At 41.1% G+C, this 18658-nt stretch overlaps 2 protein-coding genes across 3 annotated transcripts; both read left to right on the top strand.

The window, feature by feature from the left end:
• The first annotated feature begins 1494 nt into the window (after positions 1–1494).
• On the top strand, positions 1495–3838 carry LOC140220132 (pentatricopeptide repeat-containing protein At2g44880). The gene is made up of 2 exons (XM_072291281.1): positions 1495–3373; positions 3514–3838. Exon 1 carries the CDS (start codon positions 1596–1598, stop codon positions 3201–3203), a length of 1608 nt encoding a protein of 535 aa, XP_072147382.1. The 5' UTR covers positions 1495–1595; the 3' UTR covers positions 3204–3373; positions 3514–3838.
• A 2409-nt stretch (positions 3839–6247) lies between these two features.
• On the top strand, positions 6248–13479 carry LOC117837293 (uncharacterized). 2 transcript variants are annotated; one of them, XM_034716887.2, is made up of 12 exons: positions 6248–6806; positions 6915–6999; positions 8675–8726; positions 8799–8819; positions 8900–8953; positions 9472–9522; positions 9700–9762; positions 11505–11570; positions 11682–11720; positions 12302–12424; positions 12897–13037; positions 13139–13479. In XM_034716887.2, the coding sequence occupies exons 1-12, from the start codon at positions 6707–6709 to the stop codon at positions 13322–13324; spliced, it is 981 nt and encodes a 326-aa protein (XP_034572778.1). In that variant the 5' UTR covers positions 6248–6706; the 3' UTR covers positions 13325–13479. The 2 variants fall into 2 exon arrangements, with proteins under 2 accessions (XP_034572778.1, XP_034572779.1); XM_034716888.2 differs by having other exon boundaries at positions 6524–6806; positions 12945–13037.
• Positions 13480–18658: the final 5179 nt, after the last annotated feature.

An 18658-nucleotide genomic window follows, 5' to 3' on the forward strand; every position in this document is an offset into this window, starting at 1 on the left:
CTACATTTCAATTGAGAATCTCTTGGTTAGGTAACCAATCATTTATTGGTGTTGAGCTTCAAGTGCTAATCCTATGAGTTAACCTTATATGCTTGCATCTTTATGTCAATACTCGATACACACTGAGATCATTAGATATCGGTTTGGCTAATTGCCTTAAGGCCCAAGGACATGGCACAAATTACTTTTTACATTCAGCTTTAGTAGTGATTGCTAAAATTTCTCTTTCTTAATGAAGCAACTGATGTTTTACTAAAGGGACATAACGTGGATATAAAACGGCAAAGAAATTCATGGAAACAGCAGTGAACATAACGTAGATATAAAACAGCAGAGAACTTCTACAGCAGATTCTGAAACATGAAGTTCATCCATGTGCTGATGTGCACATTGGCAAAAAAACAAATTTCTGAACTGCGCAAGTGCTCGTATGATATAATGTTAGTATTTAGATAAATAATGTGCACCGGCTTCATTTTGGTGGCTTAAAATCTTTGTCCACACAATCCTAACAGTAAGCAAGAAATAGCGTCAAAGCTTCTTTCCTGTGAACTGCCTTTCAAAATACTCAAGAAAATGCCTCAATGCAAAAACAGCTATGCATTATAGGATAAATATTTTTGCATTGAGGCATTATGTGAACTAATCGACCTAATAATAAGAGGCAGGTCATGAGCACCAGCTCCGGTGTCCACTAAGCTACTAGCTATGCATGATTAATTAGAGTTATATTATCCCTTTATATTGGAAGATTGAATTAATCTAGTCAGGGGGTTTACTCCTAAGTAAAAGAATTGATTAGTTAAAGCTGGCGTCAAGGGTTGCTTTGATCGTTCGTTCATGATGATCAAAGGTAAAGAAAATTCCATCATGATCTATATATAGGTCGGCTCCAGTACTGGTGCCTATAGCACTCGTGTGGTTTTGACGTCCATAGATGTTGCTAACGGATCTCGTCAAAAAAGAGGAGGAATCGTCGTTGAGAGGAAATAGTCAGCAGGTTTGCTGGTTGCAATTGATGAGTAATCCAGTATGGAACGTGTGAGTATGTGACTGTCGGAGAACATCACGTTTGGTTGACAGTTTGTTGACGAGTGACGATGGACCGCCCATCTCGAGTCACGTGATGATTCAGGGCATTACCAATTTTTTTAAAATATTTTATTATAAATTGATGATTACCAGATATAAGATGCTTTGTTTCTAGATAAGCTTAATTCTTCAAAGCTAGTAAGTATCATTTTCTAATGGATTCCCACAGTACGCAAGATTTGTTTTGGCGTTTGTATGATTCACAGGAGAAACAATTAATTTTACTGTTGTAATAACATGACCATAGAAATACAAACGATATCGCATCAGACAAAGTTTTTTCTAGTTCGTTTCTCAATTTTTCATGTTTGCTTTCCCCTGTAGAATAATGGACCTCTTCCGACCCAGTGGCAGTGAAGTAGTTGGGCCGAAACTGTCCAACGGACCCCAACAACTGGCCCATAACCTTTCGTTCTAACGGTCACCGTCGCCGGTTCACATCTTTCGGCGTTCCTCCTCTCCGCCCACGGCGCGCCGCTGCCGCAAGAGCGAGGACGCCGCTTATGATGCTTCCCTCAAAGCACAGCTCCATCTTGACCGCACTAATCTGCCGCGGACGCCGCACCTTCTCCGTCGCGTCCTTCAGCCGGAACCGCCGCGCTGTCTCGCCACTCGCACCGGACGATTACACCTTCCCTTTGCTCCTCAAGGAGGCCGCCGCCGAAGCCGCAGGGGCCTCGGGGCGCAGGAGCTCGATCGAGGGCCAGAAGCTCCACGCCGGAGTTATCAAGTTCGGTTTCTCCTCCTGCGTCTACGCCTCGACCGCTCTCGTGGATTTCTATTCCAAGTCTGGCGACCTGACCTCCGCGCGCGTAGTGTTCGACGAAATGCCGCGCCGATCGCTGCCTTCCTGGACGGCCATCATGGTCGGGTACGCCAGGAGTGGAGATATGAGGTCCGCGGAAGAGGTCTTCTCGTTGATGCCGGAAAAGGATACTCCGGCTTACAATGCCATGATTGATGGTTTTGTGAAGGTCGGTGATGTTCCCTCGGCACAGAAGGTGTTTGATGCAATGCCAGAGAGGAACGTGGTTTCTCGGACTTCCTTGATGCACGGTTATTGCATGGATGGGAATACGGAGGCTGCTAGGTTGTTGTTTGATGCGATGCCACGAAGGAGGAATTTGCACTCTTGGAATGTGATGATCAGGGGCTACTGCCGCAACCGGGAGTCTGGGAAGGCACTGAAACTTTTTAGGGAATTGCAGTCCCAATCATGCCCATTTGAGCCAAATGAAGTGACACTTGTAAGTGTTATCCCTGCAATCACTGATACTGGTGCTATGGACCTTGGACGGTGGGTACACGAGTTTGCTAGGAGAAAGGGATTGGATCGGAGGGCTAATGTTGCCACAGCACTAATCGACATGTATTTGAAATGTGGAAATGCAGATGAAGCTAAGCGAGTGTTTAATCAATTGAATCCTAAGGATGCCACATGTTGGAATGCTATAATAAATGGTCTTGCAGTGAATGGCCATTCCAGGGAGGCTCTTGGTTTGTTTGAGGAAATGCGAAGAAATGGGATTTCCCCTAATAGTGTGACCATGATTGGAGTTCTGTCAGCTTGCAACCATGGGGGGCTTGTGAACGAAGGTAGGCAGTGGTTTCAGGAAATGGAGGTGCTAGGGATCAGCAAAAAGGTAGAGCATTATGGATGCATGGTGGACCTTCTAGGACGCTGTGGGTATTTGGGTGAAGCCATGGAGTTGATTGAAAAAATGCCCTCTGGACCCAATGGCATAGTGCTAAGCTCATTGCTCTTTGCTTGTGCGTGCCATGGTGCTGTAGATATGGCAGAGGGTGTTATGAAGAGTGCGGTTGAGGTGGAGCCAAGGAACATTGGGAATTATATTATCATGAGGAATCTATATGCTGCAAAGAAGATGTGGCGTGATGCGTTGAATATGAAAGATGAGATAAATAAGCTTGGGGGTAAAAAAGAGGCTGGATGCAGTCTTGTTGAGATTGGTACCAGTGTTTCAGAGTTTGTTTCTGGGGACAAGGCTCATCAAGACTGGGAGGTCATTTGTGACATTATTGGGTACCTTCGATTGCATATGGGTGTTCCCACAGAGGAAGAATTTGATTTCACCGGACTTATTTTCTGAGTAAATTTTTGCGCTGACATCATAAGAGAGGAGAGTAGGAGACTGACCAGGCATTTGTATGAAATGGTCTCCCTAGGGGTTCAAATTTATGACTGTCTATTGGAAACCATGGTAGCAGACACAGCATATTGCAATTCCAAATGGAGTATATAATGGTGACACTGCTTTGGGTATGTTGTCTTTCCTGGCATCCTTTTGTTCTGAGTTTTTATGCTGCTTTATTTTCTGTATTTTGATTAGTCACTCTTGTGAAACAATTGCAGCTTCATAGAAACTAAACCTTATTTTTTTTTCGTGCAAACATCTGCAGGTCGGCTTCTTCCATGCCATGCATTGGTTAAATTCTCTATAGCCAGTCACTATGAGAATGATATGACATCATCTTTTTTTAGAACAATGATATGGCATCATTGAGATAGAGCAGAAGCCTGCTTTTTTTTTTTATTCTACTGATCAGATACTAGTGCTACAAAAGATTCTTCTTTGTAGCCTTACTGGGTGGATTTATGTTTGATGGTCACTAGTCTGGGTTGTTTGCCACAGGTTTGGACCAGGACGTCAGACAATAATCTGCTGAGAAAAAGATCACTAGCTCATTGAATAACACATATTTGAATGTGCAATATTTATAGAAATAGCATGACCTTCGAATCTTCTTGCTTGCAATGTGGAATATTTAGTATACGCATAGCCTGACCTTCTTCTGAATTGGCATATCATTATATCAAATTATGGCTACATCAGATGAAGATTTATCCCTCAAGAGTTACCGCTGATATGCCGCACTTGGAATTAAGCAGTTCCATGGAGGATTTTGCATGTGCTATCATTTGATTGGGAAGCATTCTTATCATTTCACAGCTGATGTTTGCAAGTGTCTGATGCGAAAGACTCCACATTGGGTTAGCTCACCTCCCTGTTGAGTTAGAATTCTTGCAGATGTACTCAAATTGTGTTCATTCTTGTTACCCGTAGTCCTGATTCCTGAATATTTTTGTCCTGTTCGAAATTGCAGGTCTATTTTGCAACTTTCTCTACCTGAAAAACATCGAAGTTTCAGTGGTCCTCCACAGAACTTAACATTTCTGGTAAGTCTATCGATTTCTTCTGCTATTGTTTCTCCAATCCACTTTCTAATTATTTTAGAATTCGATTCACTCTATTTACAGCACCGCACACTGAATATAAGGCCTTGTTTGGAACGAAGTATTTTTGGAGGAAATGCTGCTGTTCCTTTGGGTTGGGGATTCCTGTACTTTGGCTTGAAAAGCACAGTAAGAGCTAAGAAACTGACATCCGGAACTATGCCCCAATAGGTGTGACTGATATGCCACCCTCTAGAATTCTGACAGTTACATGCTGGACCTTGAAGGCATTACCACGGCACCACATATTATTTGACATGTAATCTAATAATTGCAAGCATCTGATGTAAAAGCATATTCCAGGATGGTTACACCGACTTTGTTAGATCAGGTTAGAAGTTTACAGAATGTACTCATATTCTCTTTTTGTTCTTGGTAATGTTGCTTATGAACTATTGCTGCCTTTTTTCCTGTTGAAAATGCAGGTTTATTTTTGAGCTGTCCACTGCATGAAAGCATTAGGAGAACATCGGCAATATAACAACGGTAATATTCTGCACACCTAGATTTCTTTGCTATCCATCTTTCTTAGGCTCCCTTTGGTTGGGCTTTTCAACCTGCTGTGGCTTCTCAAAAAGTCAGAAGCCAACCAAAGGGGTTGGCTTCCACCTAAAGCCACAGCCAAATGCAAGCTTTCAGCTAGTTCAATTCTCAGAGGACGTGCTGTAGCCGGCTGTGAGATCGGTATTTTCACAAAAATTACCCACCTGCCACTCGTTATGATACCGGTTCATTCTTTTCCTTCGCATTCCCCCTCCCCCCCATCCCACCCGCGAGGCCGCGACAACAGATGAGCTGCTACCGCCGGTGAGCACGAGCAGCAGGGAAGGTAATTTGCATGCGAATATGTGAACAACACATGTTTTACAATCAATTTGAATATCAACCGCTTCAGGGACATTACAGACATTTCTTACCAAACCTACAGTTTCATAGCTGTTCCAACCAAATGGCTTTCAGCTTTTTCACAGCTCATAGGTCACAATAGCTTTTTCCACAGCTCACAGCCCACAACAATTTTTCCACAGCTCACAGCCCAACCAAACAGACCCTTATGCTCTCTTTCTTCAAGTCTACTTTCTAAATGTTTTAGCATTCAGTCACTTTGCACTTGAATACAAATGGAATGAAGGGAAGAAGTGGTAGGCAGTGTCTTTGATCCTCTGACCTTGCAATCACCAAAAAATTGGTCAAATGAAACGGCATGTTCACAGACCAAACCAATTGAGCAGGCAGGTACCAGGCAGGAACTACAAAGGATAGCAAACACGTAAAATCTATGACTTTGAGAAGTTGCATACTTTATACATCTAAAGAAAATTAACGTACTCAAAACTACTCTGTAATCCTTCTGGTTCGGTCACAAATGCTTGACATTTTGGACAATATTTGGTCAAACTTTTGAAAATTCGACTATGAGTTTTAAAATATTTAGTTTGGCAACATGAGAATTATACCTGTGGATTGTTTTGAAAAGTGATTTCATAATCACATAAATTATTTGATTTTAAAATACATTTTACTAGAGAATAGTGGTCAAAGGTACTTATTGAACACCGTGCCTCGTTCAAACGTCATGTATTTTGGTCATTGTTCATATGATTTGGATAGTATCAGTTATAGAATGCCTGTTGTGACTGACACTGTGCAAACTCTTATTTAAGGTATTGCTTGCTGAAATGGTTTTTATTCTACGACTAACTGTGCGAGCTGGTCCCTTCAAATTCAGTAGAGGAGCCTACCAATGAATTGCTTGTGGGCAACATCTTTCTTTTTTAGCAATTTTGCATGACTCAATCCAGCACAAACTTGGAGAACAGACAAAGCAATACCATTTCTTGTAAGCAATGTGGGTGATGGCTTGATGCGTTGATCGAAATACAAGGCACGCCCAGAAGTAGCTTCACTGACATGTGGTTCTACAAACATGGGACCCGGCTTTGCTTGGTGAAGTTGCCGTCGACACGTGGACCATACACGTGGGGCCCGCGTGCTAGGGTCTGTTAGATGCCATAGCCATTGCCATTTGCCAATTTGCAATTGCAACCTGCTCTCGCTCAGCCGTCAATGCGAAACACGCCAACTACCAGACAACTGGACTACTGGAGTGAGCCCAGCCCACCAACCCTCTCCTAGCACGTCTGACGCGTGGGCCCACAAGACAACGGCACCCAACCGCCTCTCTCAGTCTGACTCTGATGGTCTGACCCCCTTTCTGGCTTCGTCCGCTCCGCTCTTCTCCATCGATTCAGAGCTCGCGAGACCCAAATCCTGTCGACGCTTCGCTGAACTCGGGGAGAGGCGGCGGGCACGGGAGGCGAACCCCAACCCTAGTCCCCCTCCCCGCCGTGGGCGCCGATGGCCGCCCTCGCGCCTCGCGACGTCGCCGTGCTCCTCCTCTTACTCTTCCCCGTGCTCGCGCCGGTGGCCTCTGCCGTGCCCTTCATCGTCCTGCACGGTTGGGGTTCTCGTGCCTCGGTTCGATTCTGATTCACTTTGGTGCCAGTTCAATTCCTTATCCGTTTATGGTTTGTTGGCTGTGCTCGGGCCTCGGGGGTGCGTGCAGGGATTGGCGACGAGTGCGGGAACGATGGGTTGGCGTCCTTCACCGAGATGCTTGGGGAGTGGTCCGGCTCCAAAGGCTACTGCATGTACCCCTCTCTCTCTCTCTCTCTCTCTCTCTCTCTGATGAATTATGTTGTTTTATGAGCAATGTTCCCCTAAACGCTAAACAGTCGACCACCTACCGTCTAGCTCTTTGTTCAGACTAAACGACCAATTAAACAGGTTAAATGGCCATTAAATGGGCTAAACGGGTGATTAAACGGACACAGTTAGGCACTGTGTAGCACGTAAATGGCGTGTGAACGGGCTAAACGGCCGTATAGGCGAACACGGTTTATGAGGGGGATATTGGGGGTTTAGGATCCTGTGCGTTGGGCTTGTTGATTTTTCTGTGTTGTGACTAGAGAGTAAATGGTGGAAGGGAACGTAAATTTGGTTGCTGATATTGTGCTTTGCTGTAAACGGGTTTGTTTGCCTGTTCTAGTATGAATTACCTGGGCATGCAAGGTGAAATCTGCTGTGTTGTCTGGTTTCTGGTATATATATATCTTGATAATTTGTTTGTTTTAATTCATTACTTGTGAATGCCCATAGACATAGGGTCCAAATTAGGTATAATTAGATTTCCTTGGATATGTAAAAAAAAGGAGTGGACTGTTATATGCTAGTGTGCATTTGTGGATTATTTATTACTCTTCATACGTGATAATTTGTTGCTTTTCCTTGTTATTTTATCACGAGCACCATGGTACCATATAAATTCATTTGTTTCTTTGACTTTTCTTTTACAACTTTAGTCACCCCAATAAATAAACTCTGATGCTACTGCTAAATGCATGCCAGGGTACATCTCTGAAGACAATTTATGTGATGATCTGTTGCCTGGTTATGTTTGTTATTTTTCTCTGCGATTTCATCATGGATTTCTAACTAAACATGTATTTTAAACTTTGCTCCTAGAACTATAAATTCGAATTCTCTTTTCTCTTTCCTAAAAAAAGAACCTCTTTAGGATTATATTCCAGTGTTCTGTGGAAGCTGATGTTTAGTTGTTTGGTGAAACTGTTGTACAATGTATCAGAAAATCTATCATAACCTGTTCTCTGACACATTTGGGATATGCATCTGCACTGCTGTTTGAGCATCTTCTAATTTCTACTGCATTCTTCATTTGTAGCATTGACCACCAAAGCATGTCTAAACACACAACAAAGTATCACATCTGTATTACAGTTTTTTTTTAAAAGTCGACCAAGGGTAGAACCGTAGAAGGCAGCCCCCCTGACTTTGTCTTTTAGAGAGGGCCGAACCCGTTAGGATTATATTCCAGTGTTCTGTCAAAGCTGATGATTAGTTATTAGGTGATATTTTTTTGTTCAATGTATTGCAAAATTTATCATAACCTATTCATGACATATTTGGGCTGTTTTAAACTAGTTTGGCAGATTGTGGCAGCTATGTTGAAAACAGTTTTAGTCACAAGCCATGCCTTCATGGCTGATCTGTAGAATATAATTTCAAAGTCCTATTTCTCTACTTTCAGGTTTTAGCTCAATATTCACGTCTGATCTACTGTTGGTGTTTAGTTTTCTTTGCCATTTAATATCAAGTGACCTTACTACAATATCTATGCCCCAACTTTCTTTAGATAATTTCTACTGGAAAAACTTGCAATTATCATTCAATCAATCTTTTTTTTAAAAAAAACTCATATATTGTGCTTATTCTTGACTTTATTAATGGAGATTATGTCTTCCTCAGTGAAATTGGAAGAGGAGCATGGGACTCTTGGTTAATGCCACTTCAAGAGCAGGTTTGGTTCTTTCTCAATATGTAATTGGATAGTTCCCTGTACAAGTTTTTCATATCATACTTTCATCCGCAGGCAAATACAGTTTGTAAGAAGGTGATGCAGCATCTTCTGCTTTTCTGAATTGTACCCTGAGTCATCAAGGTTCTGTACCATTGCTGGAATTTGTTTTCCAGGTCAAGAAAATGAAAGAGCTCAGTGAAGGCTACAACATAGTTGGCTTGTCTCAGGTTTGTCCATGCTGCTTTGCTATTTGTGACTCAGGACAATAACTTAATATTTTTGTATCTATATTGAAATACTTTTCCTCTGCTCCTGTGTCATTATTTTAATTATGTTTACGGAAAATGCAAATTGCTTCGCTGTCTTGGTAAACACAAGGCTATGGAATTTGGATATATTAGATAAGAAGCATTACTAGATGTTGCAAGTCTCACCTGCTTCATCATGCTGCTAAAAAAATCTAGAAATAAGGTGTTACATGTCTCAATCTGACTTGTGATAAACTGATAATGCTGCCTGTGAGTTTCTGGTAACTATTGTGGAAACCTCTATGGACATACTTTACTGTTGCACTGCTTTTAGTACACATGAGTCTGGAGCGTGCTCTGAGAAATTGGCTTGTTTGTTTAGCAGGAAAATCCACTGATTGCTGTTAAGTACTCTCACTAGATTATGAGGTTAATAGTGCTGATTGGGATTTGGGACTTAAGAATTTCTGACCCTACCCATCTATTCATTTTTGTAGGGGAACTTAATTGGCCGGGCTGTAATTGAGTACTGTGATTGTGGACCACCGGTGAGTTGATTTTTATTCTTTGCTTCGTTTTAATTTATCAAACGCTGAGTTAACTTGCCAATGTCAATGTATTTCACTAGAATACTTGTAGTGCTGTTCTTATTGTTACATCTGAATGATGATTAAGCCCTTCATGGTCTGTATATTCTACTTGTTTTAATCTCCTTTCTGGGATAGGTCAAGAATTTCATCTCAATTGGGGGTCCTCATGCTGGTACAGCTTCAGTGCCCCTTTGTGGTGTAAGCTTTCTCATTTCATCCCAATTTATTCTTCTTTTTAAATTAGTGTTCTTCACATCCTGCAACTGCACACCTGTGAATTTACTATACCAATTGGCATTTTACATGAAAAGAGGTTCTTGAGATGATAAAAATGGCAAGTGTTTAAACCAAAAGCATGTTTCTAAAGCAAAAATAATATAGCCTTTTCTGAGCATGACTGCTATGGACTCCTATGGCCACAAATATCAGCATCGCAAGAACCACAAGACGGCAGCTTCGTCTTCAGTTTGAGTTTGTTTAGATTGCTGCACATTAACTCAGTTGGTTAGCTAAGAGATAGGAATTAGTTGGTGTTTGTTTTTTTACTAGGGATTCAGTTTGTTTAGTTGTTTGCTTGGAAGATAAGCTGTAACCAGGATCAGTGTTATATAAACCGATCAAGTCGTATCTGGGAAACTCAAGAAAGAAATTAATCTAGTTCCACTCTAAACAATGTCAGAGCCTCTGCTTGAAGGTACGTGCTCCACTTCTTGCTAAACTACCTACCAGTCCAAGTTCATACCATCTTTGGTATTTCTATGGCTGCAAATATCAGCGACGCAAGAACCGCAAGATGGCAGCTTCATCGTCGGTTTAAGTTTTTTTAGATTGTTTTTGGAGATTAATTCGTTTGGTTAGCTGAGAGATATACACTAGTTGGTGGATTTGTTTTCCTAGGGATTCAGTTTCTTTCATTGTTTGCTTGGAAGATAAGCTGTAACCAGGATCAGTTTTATATAAACTAATCAAGTTGTATCTGGGAAACTCAAGCAATAAATCAATATAGTTCCATCACAAACGCTGTTAGAGCCTCTCCTTGAGGGCGACATGCTCCACTTCTTGCTAAACTACCTACCAATCCAAGTTCATATCAGTGGCAGAGAGGCATAACAATATAGTCCCTAACCACTGAAGCGGTGCAGCCTTGCTTTTCACGTTTCTTCACTTCATCCTACAATAGAAATGCAGTCCTGGGAGGAGCTAGAACTGAATTCAGATGAGTTCACAAGCTGTTCTTACTTCCCTCATGCAACATCCAATCCATGCAAACATACAAATTACTACCTTTGCCAGATGAAAAGAAAATGAAGAAATGCTAAGAAGCAGAGTATTCATATCAATGAAATTAGTGTTAATTAAAATTCTCGATCATTGGTGCTAGCAATTGGATTACCATATCTCTTATGCCACCACCCACCAGCCTGCAATTTTGTCAGGGCGGTTGCTGCTAGAGCTTTCCTATCACTGATGTGGTCCCAGTTTGCTGCATCACCACCTTAACCCTCATCTTAGTGCTATCAAAACTTCACCCTTGACTCGATCTGAAACTAAGACCCCATTCATAGCTAGGAGCAATTGCTGCCATTGAGATCATCACTAAGATTACCTTTCAGTCACTGTGATGTGTGGCTATGTTTTTTCTCCGCTTGACCTTTGTGTCAAGGCATGACAATGATGCACCAACAATTTAAAGCAGTCTGGGAGTTTTTGAGTTGGTACAATCACAAGAATAATAAACTGAGTGGTATTGAAGTGAACCTATCAAAAGTGTATGTATCTCATTATAAAAAAAGGGTTTATGTGTCTGTCACTAGTATGAACCAATTCGCAGCTTCTAGTAAGCTCATCTATTGAACTATACTGAGCTGAATTTGGAACACGAACATTCTTTTTGTATTATCATTGTTGTTATGCTACTAAACTTTCTCCTTTCGTTGCAGTCTGGGTTTCTTTGTATTCTTATTGATAATCTGATTAAATTGGAGATATATTCAGACTATGTCCAGGTTTGCATAACTTGTGCTGCAATGTCACAGTTTTTATTCTGCAGTTATTATTGCTAGGCATTAGACAGCCTTTTCTGTTCTGTAACAAAATTGAGGGTTGTGAAATTACAGGCACATCTTGCCCCTAGTGGTTACCTGAAGATACCCACCGTGAGTACTCTTCCTTTTTTTTCCCTTCCATTCCTTCTAAAAATTCTTTCCTATTTTTGTTTTTGTTCCGATATTCTGCTGATAATGCTTGCTGATATGCATGCCTTTACATGGTATGGAGTGTGCTCTAGGGTTTGGGTCCAACCTATTTAACTTATTTACTTGCATGGTTGTGCATTTGGCTGTTTGGTAGTGCAGACTTCTGCTTCTGCAATAATCATTTGTGGTAATCGGATAGAGAAGTAAATTTGAGAGCAGCACATCTTATAATCACTTCACACTTGGTTACTGAACATTTCATACATGGTTAACTAAATTTGTTAAGCATGCTAAATTTTCTTCTAGTTATTCCTAGTTAAAATATGCCTGGAGGCATAACTATAATGTCATGCATTTCTTTATTTTAAGTTTCCTAATTGAAAAATTTCACCATTTGCAAAGCCTCCTTTTACCTTTCTACCTCAGCTCTCATGAATCTTAAAGCTTAAGATCCAAAACTAAATGTTTTTATCATCAAGTAAATTGTAGTTATGTTTTATTTGCATGGTGGTCTGTTGAACTCTGCTCCCATTATTCTTCAGGATATGGAAGATTATTTGAAGGGTTGCAGATTCCTTCCTAAGCTTAACAATGAGATACGAAGTGAAAGAAATGCTACATATAAAGAAAGATTCAGCAGCTTGGAAAACTTGGTATTGATCATGGTATGTTCAGCTCGTCCAGTGTAGCAATCTGCTCTTCACACTTTCTTAGTATGTATATAGCACAGTATTGGCCAAATTACTAACGGAATGAATAGAAAAAGAAGGCGTTCCTGTTAGCCTCGAAACAAAAATAAAGAAAACTAACATGTGCAGATATGCTCAAAACATGTTGTTAGTAAAAATAATAGAGATTTGTTCATTTAAGCTTATGCTTATCTCATACAAAATGATGCACTTAAGACATACTTTGGCTAAAAAAAACTTATGCATTGGCTGGGAGCAAATGCATGCCCCATAAATACTTATTTTACATGTATATACAAAGGTTCTAATATCATCGGTTTGCATATCATCAAATATTAGCTTTTACATAACCATCAAACCACAGAGCATGGTGCATAATCAAAGAAAATAGACAGCTAATGTATGCTCTATCTCAGATTTTTCTTGTCTTCTGTATTCCATATTCCAGAAAATTCTACTGAAGATCTCTAAATCATCACATTTTGTACTGCTACAGTTTGAGGACGATGCGGTCTTAATACCTCGGGAAACAGCATGGTTTGGTTATTACCCTGATGGTGCCTTTAACCCAGTATTGCCCCCTCAAGAGGTAACTCTTCCCTCATTCCTTGTATCGCAGCATTATTTTCCATTACGATGTTTATGGTGACCTTTTAGTGTAAATTTTGTGACCAAGATATATTTATGTAGACAAAGCTCTATACCGAAGATTGGATTGGCTTGAAGACCCTGGACGAGGCTGGGCGTGTCAAATTCGTGTCTGTGCCAGGTGGTCACCTGCGCATCTCCAGAAGTGACATGAAGAAGTACATCGTGCCTTACTTGAAGCCGGATGCGTCACCCAAGCAGAGCATACGCCGGATACTGTCGGTTTGATAGTGTACAAGGCGTGCGGCTGCTTTATTACATGCGAACGACGTGCGTATTTGGGAAATGTCTGTATCATCTGGAGCCTGTATCGATTGCCTTGTAAATACGCTGGAACGCGAAGGGAAGAAATGAAAGCCTAGTGATGTTTGATCGGTTCTTCAGCTTGGGCCTCGGCCTGGTGTCGCTGTCCAAAACAACATGTACTCAGAATAAGAGGGAATACGTACTAGCTGGAAGATAAAGCGCGTAACATGACTACCTCTCCGTCCTAAATTACTATTCATTTTGATTTTTTTTAAATTTATAATTTTTTGCTATGCACTTAGATATATGCTATATCAGATACGTAGTAAAAGTTAAGTATCTAGAAAAGTCAAAAAACGAATAGATATATAACTAAAAAAAAGTTGGCTCCAAGCACGACATAAATTCAACATGTCTCGTATTAAACAAACTAATAAACAAGCAGTTGTATACGCATCACGAAAAAAAACACAGTAGCAAATCCATGTGAAATGCTCACCTCAAAATATAGTTGAAAGAATCGATGGTCCGAGAAAAGAGGTTGAATTAGGATTTTTTTTTTCAAATTTCTAATGCAACAAAAACAAATCTTAGCCTAAAGTTCTAGAATTACCCAATCTACAATGTTCAAAACTATCTAAGCACACTAGCAAAATTCTCCTAGGCAAGATTCACTCTAGCAAAAAAGAAAACTAAGCAAGAGCAATCAAGATAAGGAATTGCATGAAGTAAATACACAAAATAAATGCAGGAATGTAAAGAGAGAGGACACGAAGACACCCGATTTTTTCCCTGTGGTATTAAGGAGTTGACGCTCCCGAGTCCATGTTAGAGCAACCACTAACGGTTTGGCTCCCTCAATCCACGAAGACTCGAGTGCTTCACTAGGATAACCCCTTCTCAAATCTCTATAATGGCGAACTCCACGCTGTGTACAGGAAATCCTTTTTGGGGCTCCCACGATCTCCAAGAGCTCACCAAGAAATACTCCAATCACCCATACCATCTAGGTGTTGTCAAATACCAAGAGTAACAAGCCTCAAGCGCTCACTTGACCAACACTAAGTCTAATCATAATCTAGATGCACACTTGTCACCCACTAGCACTTAATGATGTCCTTAATCTTGAAATTTGCAAAACACTAATAACTTCTTTGGCTCTTGCTCACTCTCAACAGCTCATGGTGTAAAGTCTTTAGAATGTCAAGAGCATCTCAAATGACCAAGGGGATGGGTGTATATAGGCTAAAGCTCAAGAGCTAGCCGTTGGAAAGAACCTAGAAAAGTAGCATTCACACTAGATGATCCGATGTAACATGCTTAGAGGCGTATGATATTCCGATCATAAGAAGAGACAAAAAACTATTCGTTGAAGATGATAGTTTCTTTTTCTCTAAAAGTTTATCTGACGCATTTATGCAATAGGGTTCGGGTGTTACGATGCTGAAGGGTTTGTTACTTAACCACTTGAAATGTTTCTGAATCACTAGTGTTTACTTTGACGGTTGCTTATACTAGGATGTCGGATCATCCCGTGCTAAAGGATTTATGACTTGAACTTTTGGCATCGGCTCTCAGTAAACATCCGTTGAATACTCGACACTTCAAAGATATAGGCATTGGATGTTCCAGTGCCTAGGGTTTGCTTAACCCCCTTGTTCATTGCTTTGATCCTTCATTTGCCAAGGGGTTGGATTATTCGGTGCAGTTGTGTCTTCAGCCCTTCATCAAAAGTGTTGCTTTGACGCTTGCAAAATTGATGGCGTTGGATTATCCGGTGTAAGTAAATCACTTTGGACTCATCCAATGCAAAATTCTTTGAGTCTCTAGCCAAATTCTTTGCTTCTCAAGTGTTATCATGACTTGTTTGAGTTGCAAAGTGCTAGGATATGTCAAGTGTGCATCTAATTTATGACTAGACTCATATGGTCAAGCTACTAACTCAAGTACCCCTCTTAATATATAGTACGGTCAAAGAGCTAGAAACTTGAAAAAACTATACTACACTAAGTGTCCTTAATCTTCTTGCGACACGTAGTTCTACAAAGGTCTTTAGCCTTCATGCATACGTCCTTTGCTCGCTGCTCAATTCAAATTGAGGGGTACCATTCCACTTAACTTATGACAACTTAACCAATATAAGATTTCCTTCAAAATAAAATAGTTAGTCACAAGTACATGGTTGTCATTTATTACCGAAACACACCCTTAACAAAGGTGCAAAAGGGCCTAGATGCCGCTAAAAGGATCACGTGATGCCGGGGGGGGGGGGGGGGGGTTGATTAGGCTATATCTGAAAAATTCTTCATGGCGGTATTAGATATGTCAGAACTTCCGACACAGGGCCGAAATTTCCGATGGGATTGGAAGTTCTGGTACTAGGTCGGAACTTCCGACAGGGGTAAAAGATTACATGAAATTCAAATGAAACATGTTTGCACTGATTCCACTTCAACCAAAAGTTGAGGAATGATGTTTTGAGACTTCTACACGTGATCCCTACAAGAGAAGCTTGACAAGCACATAGATCAGGACAAATTTAGCTCAAAGTCAACAAGAACAAGAAGAACACAATAAGCACAAAGGACAAGGATTTGTTCACCAAAGTTCACTCCCACAAAAGGAAGCTACATCTCCGTTGAGGTGCCCACAAAGAGCCGGGTCACCACTAGCCCTTTCCTCTCCTTAACACTCACAAAAATTGAGCTAAGGTCACTTACTATGAAGTCCTCTTCAAGGATGGGTAATACAAACGTCCGGAGCTCAAAACACACGAATTGGGAGCTCCACAGCAATGCCTAACCGTCTAGGAGCAAAGCTTCAAGAGTAACACATGCAAATCGAAGACCAAGGATCCTTCAAGTGCTCTTGAGATGAACAGGGTTGCTCTCACACTCAAAGCTTGAATCTCACACCCCAAATCATTCTCTCTCACAAGACCTTGCTCAAATCTCTCAAAGGTTAGCTCTAGAAGGGAGTGGGAGAGAGTATTGAATATTGTTGGGTGTGTTTGTCTTGACACGTCAACAACAAATGAAGAGGGGGTGAGGGGGTATAAATACCTGACCCCCCCCCAAAAAAAAACTAGTTGTTACTGAGCGACAATAGATAAAAACTAAAGGCTGAACACCCCGGGTCGGCAAGTTCCAAGAACTTTTGAAGATACTCAGAACTTTCGACATTAAACTTCCAACACATAAAATAAATCTGTTGAGCACCCCTCGTAGGTAGAACCCAGGCAATTCTGATGATTGTTGGAACTTCTAACAGGCATAAAAACTGTGAGAAAAAACTGTGTGTTTTTGCAAATCTTTGGTGTCTCTCATAGGTGGTTAGCATCTCAAATAAACACTTTGACATCTTCAAGTCAACTAACCATGCCCCCCTTTGTAGTACGGTGTTTCTATACTCAAATTCAAAATTAGAGATTTAAAGAACATGCTGCTCCAACACCGTGTTTCAATTATTTTGGGGGTCACCTTCCATAGCTTTGAACTTTCTTTGCTTTAAGACTTTCAATTTATCAATAAAAGTCATTAGTCCCTTAATTGCATACGTCATCAACACCAAAACCCACTTAAGGTGCCAAGATACACTTTCAACTGCCTAGATACTTCAATATCATTTGAGAATCTTGATAGCAACTATGAGCAGCGATTTTCTCAGTTTATATATGCTCTATTTATGCACAATAATATTCTTGTAAACTAAAGAACACATCTCACATTACACCCAAGCACAACACTAAACGATCTTAACTTATGAACCAACATTCTAGGCAAATCACAAATAGTATATAGAACCAACACCACACCATGATCAAAACGAACACAATTTAAGATTACCGCACCACCAAGTGGAGCACAATTTTTTTATGAAACCCTATGGCCAAACAAAGCCTAGTACTAGAGAGTGTTCAACTTCACAAACTAAAACCAAAATGTTGCACCGAACGAATCCAAATTTCAGATTTGAACGCATGTGTCACTATGCTTGTGCACCACATTTCCCACTCACATGCTCCATTTCCGTGTGTGCGATCCCACAACAACATTTCCTCTCTCATTTACTGACCCACAGCATCCCCTCTCTCTCACACACACACACATAAAAAAAACCATCAGTTTCCCTCACGCTTTCTCTCGCACAAAAAAAAATATCCGTAGCTTTTGGGTTATTAAAGGCACCCCAGCAGCCAGCCGCTCTCATCTTCCTCACCCACTATACTCTCAGATTTGCCTAGAGGGGAAACTTCGCGATGGTGGTAGCTTTCGACATCGTCGTCCCGGATGGTCATGACGCATCTGCTTTCGATGCCATCAAGGAGGTAAGTCCTAAGAGAAAGAGCCATCATATCCCTCTCCTACATCTCCTTCTCAGCTTTCTCCTCCTCCCCCTTGTCCCCCCCCCCTTTTCGCTTTCAGATCTGGCAGAGGGGAAACTTTGAGAGGGTGTCAGCCTATTCCATCGCTGTCAAGGTGTTCATGATGCATCCGCTTCTACTGCCTTTAAGGAGGTAAGACATGGGAAATAGGAGTCATAATCATCATCTCTCCTTCCCCTTCGTTTCCACTATATTCCACTTCTAGATCTAGCATAGGGGAAATTTTGAGAAGGTGGTGGCTTCTTCGGTCGCGTCAAAGTAATAATGGCACCTCTGCTTCTGTTGTCATCAACGAGATGAACCATTGGAGAAAGAACCATCATGCCCTTCCTTCAATCGCCTTCTCTTTCCTTTTTCTCCCCTCTATATTTCACTTTCAGATCTGGCAGATGAAAAATTTTGAGAGGGTAATGATTTCTGCAATTATTATTAGTGGAGTCATGTTGCCTCTGCTCCTGCTATAACCAACAAGGTAAGTTATGGGAGAAAGAGCCGTCTCCCCCTCCTCTTCCCCTTCTCCTCTTTCCTTTTTTTTCTCCTCTCCTATATCACTTTGAGATCTGGAGGAGGGGAAACTTTGAGAGGGTGGAGGCCTCCACTATTGCCATATGTGTGATCATGGTACATCAATATCCACTACCATCAAGGAAGTAAGCTATGGGAGAAAGAGTCATCATTTTTGTCTCATATTTCCCCTTCCCTTTTCTCCTCTCCAATATTGTTCTTCATGATCTGGCGGAGGGGAAACTTTGAGAGGGTGGTGGCTTCTACAATTTATTTTAGTAGAGTCATGGTGCCTGCACTTCTGCATCGCCAAAAAGATAAGCTATGGGAGAAAGATCCATGATTTATCTTTCCTCCTCCTTCCCGTTCTACTCTTTTCTTTTTTGCTCCCCTCTCTTTCACTTTCAGATCAAGCATGGGGAAAATTT

The sequence above is a fragment of the Setaria viridis genome, chromosome 9 (assembly GCF_005286985.2).
Source record: "Setaria viridis chromosome 9, Setaria_viridis_v4.0, whole genome shotgun sequence".
In the NCBI taxonomy this organism is placed as follows: Eukaryota; Viridiplantae; Streptophyta; class Magnoliopsida; order Poales; family Poaceae; genus Setaria; species Setaria viridis.

Bases quoted from the DNA above. Each gene is read 5' to 3' on its own strand.
- LOC117837293 (XM_034716887.2), top strand. From the start codon at position 6,707: ATGGCCGCCCTCGCGCCTCGCGACGTCGCCGTGCTCCTCCTCTTACTC. The intron at 8,820-8,899 runs GTGATGCAGCAT...TTTGTTTTCCAG, and splicing joins CAAATACAGTTTGTAAGAAG to GTCAAGAAAATGAAAGAGCT. The intron at 11,721-12,301 runs GTGAGTACTCTT...ATTATTCTTCAG, and splicing joins GTTACCTGAAGATACCCACC to GATATGGAAGATTATTTGAA.
- LOC140220132 (XM_072291281.1), top strand. From the start codon at position 1,596: ATGATGCTTCCCTCAAAGCACAGCTCCATCTTGACCGCACTAATCTGC.